The sequence below is a fragment of the Lithobates pipiens genome, unplaced genomic scaffold (assembly GCF_037356315.1).
Source record: "Lithobates pipiens isolate NorthernLeopardFrog02 unplaced genomic scaffold, aLitPip1_a1.2 Scaffold_1, whole genome shotgun sequence".
Classification (NCBI taxonomy): domain Eukaryota; kingdom Metazoa; phylum Chordata; class Amphibia; order Anura; family Ranidae; genus Lithobates; species Lithobates pipiens.
The window spans coordinates 14,807,129-14,826,330 of NW_027507685.1; the positions used below are offsets into that span (position 1 = coordinate 14,807,129).

Consider the following 19,202-nt stretch of genomic DNA (forward strand, 5'->3'; position numbering starts at 1 on the left):
GTGAGCGTCAACTATTTTCAGTTTCAGTTTTCTAGACAACTGCTTAGAAGAATCCATGGTGCTGATTGTTGGGGCAAGGTCAGATGAGTCTGGCCATTTAAAACCTTTGAGATTGACATCACCTGGTCTTGCCAGATGATGATTGAGAACAATCCATGACACTGGCAGGTCTCAGCTTTGCAAAGGGGGCAGTGCATGCTATAAATTCTGCAGGGTGCCCAAACTTTTGCAGACGCCATTTTTTTGTTTTCTGTAATTTTGAAAGTGTAAATGATGGAAATAAAATATAAACTTTTTTTTGACATATAAGAATGTCTAATCTGTAATTTGATGCCATTTGGAGATTTTTCCATCTTTCCTTGGCTTCGTTATGTACATGAATACACATTTTTACCTGGGGTGCCCAAACTTTCGATCCCCACTGTGTGTGTGTGTGTGTGTGTATATGTGTATGTGTATGTGTGTGTGTGTATATATATATATATATATATATATATATATATATATATATATATAATTATTTTTTTTTCTCTCTCTCTGTGGGGGCTGTAAGTAATTTTCTAGCAAAAAACTAAATGTTGATTTATTTTTATTTTTTTCTTGTCAGAATTGCCCTGGGGGTCAAGTGGTTAAGCCACAATATTTTAACATACCAGCATACCTATCCAGCATACCAGTTGATTTTTACATGTTCATACTGTATATGGGGCCTTAATTCAATCACTTAAAAAAAAAAAGAAAAGGAAAAACTTTTTGTTTATATAAGCAGAGAACTGGGCAAAACGCAAAAATAGTTATAATTTGTTGTGTATTTTGTAATCCTAATACTACTGCACATATTTTAGTAAACAATTTCTCCTATTTGTCCTAAATGCAGGGACCACAACAAATATGTTTAGGTTTTGATACATACATTAGTGCTGTGTGGTTGATAAGCAAGTGTGTGTACATTTTAGATTTCTAGATGTGAGACCTTTCTAGTATTGGACTGGCTGTAATTCAGATGCTTAAAAATCTGAGAAAAAATGTATGTAACTTTTAGTTTTTCTGCCTCAAACACTAACCTATTTATTAACTGACCTGTCTAACCTGTTAACTGACATATTCATTTTGTTAACTTTATCAATTTTTATCTTTTTTTTTTTTTTTTTCTGTGACTGCCTGTTCTATCGCCTCACCTCACAGCTGTAGCTGTTGTGAATAAGAAGAGATATGATTTGACATGCAGTAGAGGAGGTTTGTGTACCATCTCCACGATTGGTATCCACTCAGTAGGTACTGATCCTACTACTGCAGTCCACCATGGCCCAGAGCAGCATGCACGCAGGGATTAGAGCCATCTTGTCGGCATTCTGCAGGTAGGAAAAAAGGACCTTAACCAGTTCAGCTCTTTGGGTGTACTATGTATGTCCAAAGAGTGAACCCTTGATCTCCTGCTGAGGGCTGCAGTAGCAGCCATCAGCCTGTGTGGATTTTGTAGAGCCAACGACTGGCTTCAAAGGCAAAGTGATGCGGCAGCTGCCGACCACTTTCACATAGCCAGCCGCATGGTGCCGCCCGTTGTCCTCCCGTGATTCCCGGGCTGCCTCGTGCTTACCAACGCCCAGGAACACTTCAGCCGGTGGCGGGAGAGAGACTGCAGTGAGACCTTGTCAAATCCTTGCCTCAATCTCACATGTAAACAGTGAAACCGGAAGCTGTCACTTCCTTTTTCATATGCACCCTTTCCTGGCGAGTACAGCCAGGAGACACATCTAACGAAGCCAATCTGTGCTTGGTTAGATGGCGTGAAGGGCAGGGGAGACATTGGGGTCTATTAAACCCCCTTATGTCTCTAAAAGGAGTACCTATCACCCCTTGTGATGGCAATTACGTAAAAGAAGAAAAAAGTAAAAAAAATAATCAAAATGATCAAATATATTAATATAAAAAAAAATAAAAAAACCCGTTGCCCTGTAAACCGCAGTCTCACCACACACGTGACATCGCCGCATCAGAATGAGAACAATAATTTTTTGCACAAGAGCTCCTAGTTAATTGATGAGCTGTAACTGCTTTTAATCATCACCTATGGTGAGTTTTTGGCTATATTGCGGGCGCACACAATATCTATTTACTCAGTGCAACTGCATCATTTTATATTTTAACCAAAAATGGGTAAAATTTGGCGTGGTTTTGCACTAAAATTTGCGTTTTAATAAACAGTTGCGCAAATATCATGTGAAAATGTGCAACTATCGACTTTTTATTCTACAGGGCTTCTGCTTTCAGAAAATATATAATGTTGGGGTTTGTGTAATTTTATTGCCAAAAATGTGTCTTTTTACATGTCTTTTTGACCCCACATCTCATATTTAACCACTTTCCACCCGGCCAATGTACATATACGGCCGGGTGGGAGCTCTCTACTTCTGATGGGACGTTCAGGAACGTCCTTCAGAAGGAGGGGGATCGTGCCCACGCAGCGGCGCGATCCCGATGTGCTTGTGTCACCTGGACGCGGCGCATCTCGGATTGGCAGGAGGGCTCTGTGATCGGCCCTCCTGATCACATGACGGCCGTGTCCAATCACGGCCGTCATGTGATGTAAACAAACAGCCAGTTGCTAGGCAATCGGCTCCTCCTCTCCTCACACAGAAGTCATCGCTGAGGAGAGGAGAGCAGAACGCTGCAGCCGGCTGGTGATCAGTGAGTATGAGCTGTTTTTACAGCTTTTTACTAACTGATCACCAGTCTAGTGTAAACACACATCACCACACAGTGTAAACACACATGTCACCACAATACACGTCACCACACATGTCCCCAAAACACACATGTCCCCAAATAATAAAAAGACATGTCCCCAAATAAAAAAACACATGTCCCCCACATATGTCCCACTAAAATCACATGTTCCAATGATTATCTGCACACATATGTACATGATCATTTGCGTACATATGTCTGTGATCACACAAACCAATTATTATACACTTAACGGAATTTTTTTTTTTACCAAAAACATGTAGCGGAGTACATTTTGGATTAAATTTATGACAAAATTTGATTTTTTTTTTTTTTTTTTTTTTTTTTTTAAATAGAAAAAAGAAAATATTGTGTTTTTTCCAAATTTCCGCTTTTTTTGCGCTTATATCGCAAAAAATAAAAAACGGAGTCGTGAATAAATACCACCAAAATAAAGCTCTATTTGTGCGAACAAAATGATAAAAATTTCATTTTTGTACAGTGTAGCATGACCGCGCAATTGTCATTGAAAGTATGAGAGCGATGAAAGCTGAAAATTGGGCTGGGAAGGAAGGGGGCGAAAGTGCCCTGTATTGTAGTGGTTAAGGGGTCCGGATATGCTTTTTTCTATTACAAGGGCTGTTTACATTCCTTATAATGGGAATAAAAGTGACACTTTTTTTTATACCATGTAAAAAAAAAAAAAAGGTAAAATAAATCTGAAATTTTTTTTTTTTTAACTCGTCCCGACGAGCTCGCGTGCACAATCGACCGCATATGTGACTAGCGCCCACATGTGAAAACAGTGTTTAACCACTTGAGGACCGCCGTATTGCCAATGTACGTCAGCACAATGGCACAGGCAGGCACAATCACGTACATCTACGTGATTGCCTTCCAGCGGGTGGGGGGTCCGATCGGACCCCCTCCCGCTGGTTACGGCGGTCCGATTCGGTCCAGGAGCGCTCCGTGATGAGGGGATGGCCGTTGGTTTTCGGCCACCCCCTCTGGATCGCTCCTGGCCAATGAGAAGCTTCCTCCCCTGTGTATTGTTTACACAGGAAGGAGGAAGTGATGTCATTCTCCTCGGGGCGGTCTTTTTGACCGGACTACGAGGAGAAGACAGAAAGTAAGTGTGCACCAACACTACACTGACATGTAGGTACACACACAGGCACACAAACCCCCCCCCCCGATCCCTCCCCCCCCAGTCACAGTGTCACTGATTGCATTGATCATTTCTTTACTGATCAATGCATTCAGTGTCAGTTGTGACAGTAAAAACTGTCAGGACAGTTAGTGTTAGGTCCAGGGTAGCCCCCTATCACCCCCCAATAAAGATTTAACCCCCTGATTGCCCCTAGAGTTAACCCTTTCACCCCCTTTTGCCAGTGTCACTAAGCGATAATTTTTCTGATCGCTGCATGTGTCGCTAGGTAGCTAGTTATTTTTTTAGGTTCACCGCCAGGTTTTTATATCGCTAGGTACCCCGATATACTACCCAATAATGGTTTTAACCCCCTGATTGCCGCTAGTTAACCCTTTCACCCCCTTTTGCCAGTGTCACTAAGCGATCGTTTTTCTGATCGCTGCATTAGTGTCGCTACAGTCGCTAGGTAGCTAGTTATTTTTTTAGGTTCACCGCCAGGTTTTTATAGCGCTAGGTACCCCGATATACTACCCAATAATGTTTTTAACCCCCTGATTGCCGCTAGTTAACCCTTTCACCCCCTTTTGCCAGTGTCACTAAGCGATCATTTTTCTGATCGCTGCATGTGTCGCTAGGTAGCTAGTTATTTTTTTAGGTTCACCGCCAGGTTTTTATATCGCTAGGTACCCCGATATACTACCCAATAATGTTTTTAACCCCCTGATTGCCGCTAGTTAACCCTTTCACCCCCTTTTGCCAGTGTCACTAAGCGATCGTTTTTCTGATCGCTGCATTAGTGTCGCTACAGTCGCTAGGTAGCTAGTTATTTTTTTAGGTTCACCGCCAGGTTTTTATAGCGCTAGGTACCCCGATATACTACCCAATAATGGTTTTAACCCCCTGATTGCTGCTAGTTAACCCTTTCACCCCCTTTCACCAGCGATCACAGTATAAGTGTCACTGGTGACGCTGGTTAGCCAGTTAGTTATTTAGGTTCCCCGTCAGGTTTTTATATAGCGCCAGGGACCCCCATATACTACCTAATAAAAATTTGAACCCCCTGATTGCTCCTAGTTAACCCTTTCACCACTGATCACCGTATAAGTGTTACGGGTGACTCTGGTTAGTTTGTTTTTTATAGCATCAGGGCACCCACCATTTATTACCCAATAAAGGTTTAACCCCCTGATCACCCGGCGGGTGATATCAATTAGGTTTTAGGGTCAGGGTCTGCGTCGCCCCAGGCAGCGCTAGGTTAGTGCCAGTACCGCTAACACCCACACACAAAGCATACACCTCCCGTAGTGGTATAGAATCTGAACAGATCAATATCTGATCTGATCAGATCTATACTAGCGTCCCCAGCAGTTTAGGGTTCCAAAAAAACGCATTGTTAGCGGGATCAGCCCAAATACCTGCTGGCACCTGCGTTTTGCCCCTCTGCCCAGCCCACCCAAGTGCAGTATCGATCGATCACTGTCACTTACAAAACACTAAACACATAACTGCAGCGATCGCAGAGTCAGGCCTGATCCCTGCCATCGCTAACAGGTTTTTTGGTAGCATTTTATATTCAAATCCGGAAGGCAGTGCTTGGTTTTCGGGGTCCCGTACGTGGCTAGGCTCCCAAAAAGTCCCCCACATGTGGTATCCCCGTACTCGGAAGAAGCAGCAGAATTTATTTTGGGGTGTAATTTGACTTCTGCCCATAGCATGTGTGAGCAATATATCATTTAGTGACAACTTTGTGCAAAAAAAAAAAAAAGTTTGTAATATTCCCGCAACTTTTGGCAAAATATAAAATATTCCATGGACTCAACATGCCTCTCAGTAAATAGCTTGGGGTGTCTACTTTCCAAAATGGGGTCATTTGGGGGGGTTTTGTTCTATTTTGGCATTTTATGGACTTCGAAACTGTGATAGGTAGTGAGGAGTTAAATCCAAAATTTGCACCCTTAGAAATCCTGAAGGTGGTGATTGGTTTTCGGGGTGCCGTGCGTGACTAGACTCCCAAAAAGTCCCACACATGTGCAATCCTCGTACTCAGGAGAAGCAGCAGAATGTATTTTGGGGTGTCATTTCACATATGCCCATAGCATGTGTGAGCAATATATCATTTAGTGACAACTTTTTGTAAAAAAAAATTTTTTTTTTTTTTTTGTCATTATTCAATCCCTTAGGACAAAAAAAATAAATATTCAATGGGCTCAACATTCCCATCAGCAATTTCCTTGGGGTGTCTACTTTCCAAAATGGGGTCATTTGGGGGGGATTTGTACTGCCCTGCCATTTTAGCACCTCAAGAAATGAGATCGGCAGTCATAAATTAAAAGCTGTGTAAATTCCAGAAAATGTACTCTAGTTTGTAGACGCTATAACTTTTGCGCAAACCAAAAAATATACGCTTATTGACATTTTTTTTTACTAAAGACATGTGGCTGAATAAATTTTGCCCTCAATGTACCGTATATACTCGAGTATAGGCCGACCCGAGTATAAGCCGAGGCCCCCAATTTACCCCCAAAAAACTGGGAAACCTATTGACTCGTGTATAAGCCGAGGGTGAGATATGCCTGTCCATCCCTGTGTGTGTGTCCATCCATCCATCCATCCCTGTGTGTGTGTGTGTGTCCATCCATCCATCCATCCCTGTGTGTGTGTGTGTGTGTGTGTGTCCATCCATCCATCCATCCCTGTGTGTGTGTCCGTCCATCCATCCATCCATCCATCCCTGTGTGTGTGTCCATCCATGTGTGTGTGTGTGTGTGTGTGTGAGGCCTTGTGTGTCCAGCCTACCTGTGTCCCCAGCCTCCGTCCGGTCCCGAGCCTCCGTCCGGTCCCGTCCCGTCCCGAGCCGAGCCTCCGTCCGGTCCCGTCCCAGGATCACCGCTCTTCGTCTGCGCCCATTTTCCTGTTCAAATGCCGCGCCTCCCTGTCTGTGATAGGCGGAACACAATTTCCCAGCAGTCTGTGTTCCGCCTATCACGGCCATCCTTTCATCCTCGTCCGTAGTACGAGGATGAGCGGATGTCCGTGATAGGCGGAACACAGGCTGCTGGGAAATTCAGTGTTCCGCCTATCACAGGCGAAGGCGGAGCCGGAGGCGCGGCTTTTGAATTAGAATAGAATGGCCGCTGTCTGTCTGCTCGACACGCTGATCGAGCAGGCAGACAGCGATGACTCGAGTATAAGCCGAGGGGGGCACTTTCAGCCTCAAAAAAGAGGCTGAAAATCTCGGCTTATACTCGAGTATATACGGTATGACTAAAATTTAGTTTATTCGATTTTTCTTATAACAAAAAGAAGAAAATCTTTTTTTTTCAAAATTTTCGCTCTTTTTCCATTTATATCGCAAAAAAAAAAAATCGCAGAGGCAATCAAATACCATCAAAAGAAAGCTCTATTTGTGGGAAGAAAAGGACGCAAATTTCGTTTGGGTGCAATATTGCATGACCGCGCAATTACCAGTTAAAGCAGCGCAGTGCGAAATTGCAAAAAGACCTCTGGTCCTTAAGGTATTTATTGGTCCGGAGCTGAAGTGGTTAAACCACATGCGAGGTATCGCTGCGATTGGTAGTGCGAGAGCAATATTTCTAGCCCTAGACTTCCTCTAACTGTCACGCTTCAAAATTGTGCCCGCTCGTGGAATGACGACAAACTTTTACACTTAAAAAAAAAAAAAAAAAAAAATTCCCCATAGGCGATATTTAACAAAATTCTACAGGTTGCATATTTTGAGTTAGAGGAGGTCTAGGGCTGAAATTATTGCTCTCGCTCTAATGATCGCAGTGATATCTCACATGTGTGGTTTGAGCACCATTTTCATATGCAGGCGCTACTCACGTATGCTTCTGCACCACACGAGCTCGGCGGGACAGGGTGGTAAAAAAAAATTCTTAACATTTTGACGTCGCTTCCACCCTGCAATGGTATGGAGATGGGTGGGGGCGATTTTCCACTCATTCATCTCCATATCTAACAGGGAGAAGGAGCCGATCGCTTCCGCTGCTACCGACGTTTCCAGTAAGCGGCGGAGGGCACTGGAGAGTGGCGGGGGGAGCGGGCCTCTCCTGCCGCCAATAAGTTATATCATGCTGAAACCACTTTTATCTGAAACTGGACTGTTTACTGAAGAAGAGGATACCGGGTTTATGGCAGCTAGCTGCTGCCATAACGATATACCTCTTCAAAGTTCCAACGTACATCGTTGTGAGCCGGTCCGGGAGTGGTTAATTATAAGACTGCAGCACAGATAGAAAGCACAGGAAGTTCCAGCTAATTGATAGCAGAATGGTAAAGTTTAACATGAAACTTGTTTTTAATTTTGAAGAGCCCGCAGGGCCCTTTTAACTGTACGTAGTAAATGACGCACAGGATAAAAATAGACTTGACTGTGTAAATTGTTGAGGTGACATTTAACAGTTTCAGCCCTGGAAGATTTTACCTCCTTCCTGACAGAGCACTTTTTGCGATTCGGCACTGCGTCGCTTTAACTGACAATTGTGCGGTCGTGCGACGTTGCAAACAAACAAAATTGACGCCCTTTTTTCCCCACAAATAGAGCTTTCTTTTTGTGGTATTTTGATTACCTCTGCGGTTTTTATTTTTTGCGCTATAAACAAAAAAAACAAAGATTTTGGGAAAAAAACGCAATATTTTTTACTTTTTGCTATAATATCCTCCAAAATATATAAAAAAAAAACACCATTTTTTTTTCTCCCCTCAGTTTAGGCCCATATGAATTCTACATATTTTTGTTAAAAAAAAAAAATCCCAATAAGCGTATATTGATTGGTTTGTGCAAAAGTTATAGCCACTAGAAAATAGAGGATAGTTTTATGGCATTTTTAGTAATCATTTTTTTTCTTCTTTAACTAGCAATGGCGGCGATCTGCGATTTTTGAAAAATGTAAAAAGTGGTGTCAGTGGCGCTACCTATGCCAGGCACTTGCATCGCCTCTGTGGGCGAGCAGGGTGCGCTCACATGCCCCTAGTGGTCACAGGGCGAAGAGGCTTTGCATAACGTTTCGCCCAGCCGTGCCATTCTGCTGCGGCTGGTCAGCATGTAGTTAAATTGTGTTTCTACATTTGCAGCCAAATTGGGATAACATATTTTTCACATGTTCCAATTCGCAAAACACAATTTTAAGCTGATGCTTACCTTTTTTAGCTTGCATCAATTCCTGCCTCGTTTTTCCCTTCTATGCAGTTGGATCCATATATATTTGGACACAGGCACAATTTTATTTTTTCAGGTATTTACCAAAACATATTTAAGCTATAGTTCTATAATGGATATAGGCACACTCTCAGGTTTAATTTGAGGGTATGTACATCCAAATCTAAGGAAGGGTTTAGAAATTACAGCTCTTATAAATAGCCAACTCCCCTTTTTTTTCAAGAGACCAAAAGTAATTGGACAATTGAATCAAAAGCGGTTTTATGGCCAGGTGTAGGCTACTCCTTTTGTTATTTCTTCATCAGTTAAGCAGGTAAAATTTCTGGGGTTGATTCTAATGCCCCGTACACATGATCGGACGTTCCGACAATAAAAATCCATGGATTTTTTCCCAACGGGTGCTGGCTCAAACTTGTCTTGGATACACACGGTCACACAAAGTTGGTCGGAAATTGTGAACGCGAAGAACGTGGTGACATACAAGTACAACGAGGCGAGAAAAATGAAGTTCAATAGCCAGTGCTGCTCTTCTGCTTGATTCCGAGTATGCTTGGAACTTTGCGTTGGAATTGTGTACACACGATTGGAATTTCAGATAACGGATTTTGTTGTCGGAAAATTTGAGAGCCAGATCTCAAATTTTGTGTAATGGAAATTCCGATTGAAAATGTCTGATGGAGCCTACACACAGTCGGAATTTCTGACAAAAAGCTCCCATCAAACATTTTCCGGCTGAAAATCCTACCGCGTGTACGGGGCATAAGTGTGGTATTTGCATTTATAATCTATTGCTGTGAACCTACATCATGTTTTTTAAGGAGCTGTCCATGTAAGTGAAACAGGCCATTGTAAGGCTTCAAAAACAAAACAAATCAATCCAAGAGCAACATTATTAGTGGCCAAATCAACAGTTTGTGAGGAAAGAAGAAAGCACTGTTGAGCTCAGCAACATAAAAAGGCCTGGACGTCCATGGAAGACAACAGTGGTGGATGATCGCAGGATCCTCTCTATGGTAACGAAAAACCCATTCACAACATCCAGACAAGTGAAGGACACTCCAAGAGGTGGGCGTATCATTGTCAAAGTTCACAATCAAGAGAAGACTTCACAAGAGCAAATAAGAGGGTTCACCACAAGGTGCAAACCATTCGTAAGCCTGAAGAATATAAAAGCCAGATTAGACTTTCCAAAAAAAAGATCTGGAAAAGCATTCTTTGGACGAATGAAAGGGGCCATACACACTATAAAAAAGGTTTATTTTGTTTTGTTTTTTCTTTTAGATTTATCAAAATCATATAATATGAGGTCAAACCTTAACAGTTTCAATTTGTATGTAATCAGGCATGCCCTTGCACTACTTGGTTTTGGTAAATATAAAGGAAATCGAACAACAATAGTTGTATAGTGTGTATCCAACTTAAATGACACTAAAGTTATTTTATTTTTTTTATTTTATTTTAAATAACAGTTACATCCACTGTGCAGCTCGTTTTCCACAGAATGGCCCTGATCCTTGCCTTCTAGGGTCCCTTGGCCGCTCCATAGGCACTGAATGCAGGACTCAGCCTCGCCCCCGGAAGCCCCGTAATTGGATTTGATTGACAGCAGCAGGAGCCAATGGCTGCAATGCTATCAATCTATCCAATCAACAGCCGAGAACTCCCTAGGACAGCGCATCTGTGGGACAAGTTTGAGGATTCGGGTGCGTAAAACAGGGGGTGACGGGATGACAGAATGACGGGAAGAAAAGTGTGGAGTAGGCTTGGAACAGCTCATGATCTAAAGCACGCAACGTCCTCTATAAATTAGGGTGAGGGAGAATGATGACATTGTATGACTGGGTCATTGGGGTTTATTGATGATGTGACAGAAGCAGTCGGATAAAAGTGTTTAGGGATATACTGTCAGCCCAGATTCAGCTAAATGCAACAGAGTTGATTGGATGGCTCTGCACAGTACAGATAGACAGTGATCCAAAACTCAGGAGCTTTTGAAGGAAAATAAGTGGAATATTCTGCAATGGCCCGAGTCAATCACCTGATCTCAACCCAGTTGATCATGCATTTCACTTGCTGAAGGCAAAACTAAAGGCAGAAAGACCCACAAAGAAAGAACCACTGAAGACAGCTGCAGTTAGATCCTGGCAAAGCATCAGAAAGGAGGAAACCCAGTCTTTGGTAATGTCCATGGGTTCCAGACCTCAAACAGTCATTGCCAGTAAAGGATTCTCAACAAAATATTAAAAATTAACATTTTATTTATGATTATATTCATTTTTCCAATTACATTTGAGCCCCTGAAAATGGAGGGACTTGTATAAAAATGGTTGCAGTTCCTAAAATATGTACTTTTATATTTATGTTCAACCCCTTGAATTAAAGATGAATGTCTGCACTTCAAATTAATTTGTATGAAAATTGTGCCTGTGTCCAAATATATATGGACCTAACTGTATAACGCTATTAGGGGGGCTGGAGAGTCTCCCATATTTTAATCCTGTCTGTACTGTGCTGGCAGATCTGATTTATTATTTTTAAACCAGATGTGTACACTGTCTATTGTATTTTAATACACTTTAAAAAAACTGTCCCTTTTTAGTCTGTCTATATCAGGGGTAGGGAACCTGTGGCTCTCGAGCCAGATGTGGCTCTTTTGATGGCTGCATCTGGCTCTCACCTCTCAATCCTCGGACTGCATGGTGTGCTGATCTGTGGATTGAGCCGCAGCTTTGGCCTACCTCCGGAGCTACGGCCATCTTGGTACACCTGGAGGCGGCCTAGGTGAGCAGCGCGCTGATGTCATCATCACCTGCCTCAACTGCTCGTGGATCTGCCTGCCTGTGTAGTGGTAAGCAAGCAGACAATCGTAGGGGAGATGTGGATATTACAGTGGGGGAGATGACATGGATATTAGTTATAATTGAAATTAGTAGATAAATCAATAAAAAAAATAATAATAATTGTTTTAAACATATTGTATGGCTCTCGCGGAATTACATTTTTAAATATGTGGCGTTCATGGCTCTCAGCCAAAAAGTTTCCCTACCCCTGGTCTATATAATGCTATGTATAAACCTGCTCCAAAGAAATTACTAAAAAAAGATTCAGAATATTCGTTTCAATTGCAAAAAACATCATTAATAAACTGCGTGACAGTACCTCACCTATTGACATCATCCCCACAAAACTACTGAAAGAATGCTCCGACATCGTGGCTCCAACCATAACCCACCTCATAAACCGATCATTCCACGAAGGGATTGTTCCCAGCATCCTCAAACAAGGCATCGTCGAACCTCTACTCAAGAAACCAAACCTGGACCCTCAGGATCCAAACAACCGTAGGCCGATTACAAGCCTCAACACCATTTCTAAGATCATAGAGAAAGCTGTAGTACATCAGCTACAACTTCACCTGGATACTCACAAACTCCTGGACCCGCTGCAATCAGGCTTCCGCCCGGGTCATGGAACAGAAACAGCTCTCCTCAAGATTTGGGATGACGCCCTCGAAGCAGCAGATGAGGGAGAGCCGTGTCTCCTCGTACTGCTAGACCTAAGTGCAGCGTTTGATACAGTAGATCACAATACTCTACTCGTCCGCCTCACAGAAGTAGCCGGAGTCCAAGACATAGATCTCCAATGGTTCGCGTCCTTCCTAGGAAATCGGTCAGACAGTGAAACTAGGAAACTTCCTCTCCGAAACTCGGGCAGTCACCTGCGGAGTCCCTCAAGGCTCTCCGTTGTCACCCGTTCTCTTCAACATTTACATTCGCCCACTCCTTCAAATCATCAGATGCTCAGATCTCTGCTTCCACTCTTACGCTGACGACACGCAACTTTATTTCCGGATCAATGGAAAAAAAGATCACCAACAACAACTTGAAAACTGCCTCAAATCAATAGAGGACTGGATGACCACCAACTCCCTCCAGCTGAACCAATCAAAGACAGAGCTTCTTATCTTACACCCAAATCATAAGCCCGCAACCAAAACCTCCTGGTCTCCACCAACCGTCTTTGGGCAGACTATCTCCCCAAAGACCAAAGCGAAGAGTCTCGGTTATTTTAGACGCACAAATGTCAATGGATGCGCAAATAGGATCTGTAGTCAGTCGATCTCACCATCTGCTGCGCATGCTTCGCAGACTCATCCCTTTTATCCCAAAGAATGACAAAGCAGTGGTAGTTGGAACAATCATTAATTCACGACTGGACTACGCAAACTCGCTTTACATAGGATTACCACAATATCAACTTGCGCGATTACAACTGATCCAAAACACGGCGGCAAGGCTGATAACAGGAAAAAAACCCTGGGAATCCATTTCTCCTTCACTGAGGAGCTTACATTGGCTAACCGTAAAAAATCGGATCACGTTCAAGACCCTTTGCCTCACCCACAAATGCGTGCATAGAGAAGCTCCGCAATACCTAATGGAGAAAATAAATCATTACACACCAAACCGCAGTCTTCGATCAGCCAACAAAAACCTCCTCCTCGTGCCCAAAGCCCGGTATAAATCCAAGGGTGATCGGAGATTCGCTGTCCAAGGGCCTCGGCTATGGAATGCTCTACCAATCAACATCCGCCTGGAAGAAAATCACCTGGCTTTTAGGAAAAAACTCAAGACCTTCCTCTTTTAGCAGATGATCAAAGCTCGCCACAGCGCCTAGAGGCGATTCAGTTTGCATTGTGCGCTATACAAGTATTTCATTCATTCATTCATTCAATTGTAGTTGGGTATGCTGTGTGAGTGGGAACCCATAATAAACATAGTGTTGGACCCTCAAATCCTATAATATTAGATTTATAAAATTGTGATTTGTTTATAATATGTTACATGGTTTACTTAGGCTGAAAAGTAACATCTATTACTGTTATTGTCCTTTTAAAACAAATATATAATAGTCGCATTGATTTTTACATGTTTGCCATTTGTTTATCTGGCTGCCTAGTATAGGAAATCAAATCTGGCTTTCTTGCCTAAGAATGTGGACAGCACTGCCCTGTACAATGCCTGCATATTCATTATGCACAACAAGAACTTGTTTTCTTCTGTCAAGAAAGGGAGGAAGAAATGTTTGATAACCTTTTTTGATAACTCTGTTCAGGTCTGCCAACATTCATAACTCAAAATAACACACTTTTCAGCACGCTCTTCATATTCTGTTCTTGGTGAAAGTCGTGCTAGCTTTCTCTAATGTACTTGACCTTACCTCCAGTGTTATGCGTTAATATGAATTCCCTTACTTTTAGGAGCAACGACTGAGAGAAATTTCTGTGTCAAATTCTACTTCTACATCAGCCTCACCTAGCACTTTATCTGGGAAAAGTGTCAATACCACAGCTGTTGATTTGTTCTCAACACCTGCACCGACGACAAACAGGTGGGTTATTGCCTTCTATGGGTTTTATCATTGTACCCCAATCTGGTTTTGTCTTCATCAGGCTGTGCTACGTGTTTTAGCTGTTAGCTTTCTGGAGAAATCCAGAGCAGCATAGCTGGTTATTTTTATCCAGTTCTGGTTTCTGGTTGGTGCCGGAGTGGTCGTTTTTTCCTCCTGCTTGCCTGTAAATGCATGCTGTTGCGATACAAGTGTGTATGTTTATAGAAAGCCCTTTAGGCAGTACGATTGGGCTTAAACATCCGATTTGCTTTCAAAGATCTAATGGCACAATTTCATGATTTTATTTGTTTATAACAAATCAAAGTAAATATTCTGTATAGGTCTGTAATTAACGATTATTTTCATAATCAATTATTTGGCCAATTATTGTTTCGATTAATTGGTTAATAACCTTTTAAAGTGTGGTGTATAATTGTTAGTTGATACGTAAAGTTTAAAAAAGTAATTTTTTTTTTTTTCTTAAATATATGCAGTGGTAAATATAAATAACCATCTATAAGGTTAGAGAGAAAAATCTCAAATCCACTCCGAGAATAACAGACAGAAGAGATAGAGTGTGTGTGTGTGTGTGTGTATATGTATGTATGTGTGTGTGTGTGTGTGTGTGTGTGTGTATATATATATATATATATATATGTATGTATGTATGTGTGTATGTGTATATATATATATATATATATATATATATATATATATATATATATATATATATATATATATATATATATATATATATATATATATATATATATATATATATATATATATATATATATATATGTATATATAGTGTGTGTGTATGTATATATACACACACACAGTTGTCCAAGCTGGACAACTGTAACATGAAATGCAATACCTGGATTTTTTTTAAGCTTTTCGTTTTTGAATAGGCGGGCTGATGTAGATTGAGTCAACTGTAAAAGTGCTGCAAAACTAGAAGTGAATGCTGCACAGAGGTGAAGCCTTATTAGTCGATCTTTACGTGATTTGGAGTTGGTAAACGGATGTGCATAAAGTGATGTTTTGACTATAGTTTATTATTGTTACAAACTTAAGTTATTCTAAATCCTTACACTTGATTTGATTTACATTGCAATATTTTTAGGTAAACATTTCTAATTGCATTAATATTATTCAGTTACATGATATTTTGTGTTCAGTGCAGTCAATACCCAAATTTGTCCTTTCAGCATGCCCAACCTTAGCAGTGATCTGTTCGACCTGCAACCAGCATTCGTGCCAACTGTACAGAGTACACCTGCCATTGCAACTTCTGTAAATAGCACATGGGGAGGTAAGGTTATACGTTCCTCTAAAGTAGCCATATAAATGTTCTATCGCTACAAAATGTATATGTACCAGATTTTATGATTATAGACACGCAGGGTTGCCAACTGTCAGTAAAGATGTAAAAAGTCATGATTTTTAAATCTGTCTGTAAAATATCCATTGCGGACATACAATCTGCATGTCTGTAATGGACATTTCTGGATTCTGGGTCATGGATTTCACAAGCTATCAGTGAAATTAATGACAGTTGACAACTCTGCGTCTCTATATCACAAAAACTTGTACATATAAATTTTGTATATAGGGGAATGAGCCTGAGCAGTGACTCCTTGCCCCTCTCCACCCTCTTCTGCTGTAGTCCAAACAAATGTTAAGAGGTTCTGTCTGGATAAGACATTTTGGTTGGTCAGTCAGATTACACAAGAGCACAAAAGCTCCAGTGCAGCTGTCTTCCACTTAACAGTGGAAAAAGGGGGCACCTATAGTTGAGATTTTTTGCACTTTCCTAGTCCAATGAGAGGGCCAAACAAATGTCCAAGAATCAAAAATCTTGGAGGGCCCAAAAAATTCCTCCATCTTCAGGGCTCAGGTGCTGAACTTTAGATGGCACAAACACCAGCAACAACTCAGAATAATGTAAAGTTACAGGACACCTGGAATTCCCAGAATGTCACTACTACTGTTCTCATTTGGGACCTCCACAGGACACGTCAGACAGAGGACATAACTTTTGGTTTTCTCTTTCTTTAAAAAATGTATAATGCTCTTTGATGCTATGGTCATGAATGCACCCTGTATTAAATGTGTTTTTTTTTTTCTGTTTGTTTTAGGGAAAGATTCTTTAGATGGGGGTGGGGGGGGGGGGGGAGGAATAATAAAAGCATCAATTTATAAAACTTAAAATAACACCCACAAATTGTCCTAGTTTCCACATTGGATTAAAGTTTGTGTAGTTATGGGAGTAGGCAATATATCAAAATGTATGTACGAGTATAAATATGTATGTTTTGTTTTTCTATTGGTTGAACTAGATGGTCTTGTGTCTTATTTAACTGAACTATAACTACAGTATGTAAATATACAATTGTAAGTGTTTGTTATATCTGTTTTAGGAAGTGTAAAAATACCTGTTGATCATGTCCGAAATCTTGAGTTAAGGGCTAAGTTGACCTTTAGGTAAAAAATAAATGCATATTATTTTTTGCAGAAAATATATAAATGTGCATTTTGCTATTTCTTTCTCCACAGGAGACTGCAAAATATTACACCTATAAACAGTGATCAGGGGTGTAATGTCAGTCTCCTTTAGACAGACCCCACAGCTCGTACCTTTTTGTATGGGCTGTCAGTCAGGACTCATGAATGACTTATGAGTGTGCTCATCGGCAATCTTGCAGTTCATTGAGAACAAGCCATCTGCTGTGGTGGAAGACTGGCTTTGTAGTTCTCTCACTCACAGATTCCTACTTATTCTTTACCACTTACGGACCGCCGCACGCCGATATACGTCCTAACCTTGAAGAGGAATATCATTGTTATGGCTGCAGCTAGCTGCCATAACCCTGGTATCCTCTTCAGTCGGCGGTCCGCTTTCTGACAAGAGTGGTCTCTGCAGCGGATTTGCTGCAAGATCACTTTTATCAGCATCAGGAGAGGGGGCCCTTCCGCCGCGCGATCGGATATTGTACCTTGCTGAGTATGGAGAGGAGTGAGGGGCAGATGGCCCCCACCTGTCTCCATACCATTGCAGGGCGGAAGCTACATCAAAATGTCACTTCCGCCCATAACTCTTAAAGGGCCATATTTATTTATTTTTTGTTTTTATGGCATTTTAGTGTAATTATGAGATCTGAGGTCTCATAGACTCCAGAGCGCATATTTAAGGGGTCTTGTCATGCTTTTTTTTCCCCCTATTACAATGGATGTTTACATTCCTTGTAATAGGAATAAAAGTGATTTATTTATTTTTTATTTTATTTTTTTAAAACAGTGTAAAAATAAGGGGGAAAAAATTGCTAAATGCGCCCGTCCCGCAGAGCTCGCGTGCAGAAGTGAACGCATATGTGAGTAGCGCCCGCATATGACAATGAGGTATTGCCGCGATTGATAGAGCGAGAGCAATAATTCTAGCCCTAGACCTCCTCTAACTCAAAACATGCAACCTGTAGAATTTTCTTAAATGTCGCCTATGGAGATTTTTAAAGGTAAAAGTTTGTTGCCACTCCAGCCCTTAAGTGGGTAATAATTTCCTGTGCACAAGGAGAGGTTATGGAGATGAAGGGAGGGAGGGAGGGGGGTAAGGCAAGGAGCAGTCAATGTTCTTTGTAAACTGTTAGAAGTGAAGTAGTCAGGGCTGATGGAAATTCAGAACCATGTGCATGTATTTCACAGATGTACTAAATATGTATATGGCTTGATTCTTGGAAAGATACATCTTGAAGGCTAAGTTAACCTTTGGGGGACCTTTGCACTTCAAAGTCATACAGTACCGATAGCTTAACTAACATTTTCTAAATTGGCCCTGGTGTGTATGTATGCATGCATGCGAGTTATGGATCTTAAGCTGCATTCACACCTGAGTGTTTTGTAGCTTAAAGCCTGAAGCTACAAAACGCTAGAGGGGAAAAAATCCATTATTCTCTATCGAGATGGTTCACATCTCCACCCCATGTCGCCTGAAGCTCAAACAAGTTCCGGACCCTTTTTTGTCGCTCTAATTGGGCAGATTTGGGCGTTTTTTTTTTTTACATTGGTGACCTTTTGCCCTGCACAAAATCGCGGCAAAATGGCGCAAAATCGCGGTAGATTCACACGATTTTCTGCCTGAAAATGCTACACAGGTGTGGATGCAACCTTAGATTGTAAGCTCCCTATAGACAGGAACTGATGTGAATGTGCCATCTAGATGTAAAGGGTTGCTCAAATTGTCGGCTTTGTTTGTATAAATACCTGTAATAAATAAAAATATTTAGGAGTTATTATGGTTTTATACCATTTTGCATGTAAGGTAACACATTTTTAAAATGTATTTTAGGGCCCTTCTCTTCATCCAATGGTGTTGGTTCACCTCCACACTTGGACATCTTTGACATGCAGCCAGTTGAAGACGTTGTAAAGTCAACACCTCAGTTTAATACTTCCACGTTTGCTTCTAAGCCATCAGTGGGACATATAAGTGGTAAATAACATTTATTGAAGACATTTAGAATGGCAGCTTGCATTGAAAATACCTATTTATTTACACTTTGATGTTTAAATACCAGGATTATGGCAGCAGATAGCTGCCATTAACCCTGGTATTTTTTTAAACGGCGGGCGGTCCGCTTTCACATAAAAGTGGTCTCCGCGGTGGATTTGCCCCCTTCCCTCCTGCCGCTTCCCGGTAGTTTCTGCCACTTACCAGAGTAGTGCCAAAAACAATAAAATTTCCGGGATGAATGG

At 41.4% G+C, this 19,202-nt stretch overlaps 1 protein-coding gene across 4 annotated transcripts in view; it reads left to right on the plus strand.

Annotated features, from left to right (window-relative positions):
• LOC143977373 (phosphatidylinositol-binding clathrin assembly protein-like) overlaps positions 1–19,202 on the plus strand; it is a 114,484-nt gene that overhangs the window by 51,949 nt on the left and 43,333 nt on the right. For 2 of the 4 annotated variants that reach the window (XM_077478774.1, XM_077478783.1), the window contains exons 11-13: positions 14,317–14,447; positions 15,662–15,765; positions 18,796–18,939. In XM_077478774.1, the coding sequence (XP_077334900.1) occupies positions 14,317–14,447; positions 15,662–15,765; positions 18,796–18,939 (379 nt within the window). The remainder of the gene's footprint in view (positions 1–14,316; positions 14,448–15,661; positions 15,766–18,795; positions 18,940–19,202) is intronic. The other 2 variants (XM_077478791.1, XM_077478800.1) reach the window with 1 other exon arrangement.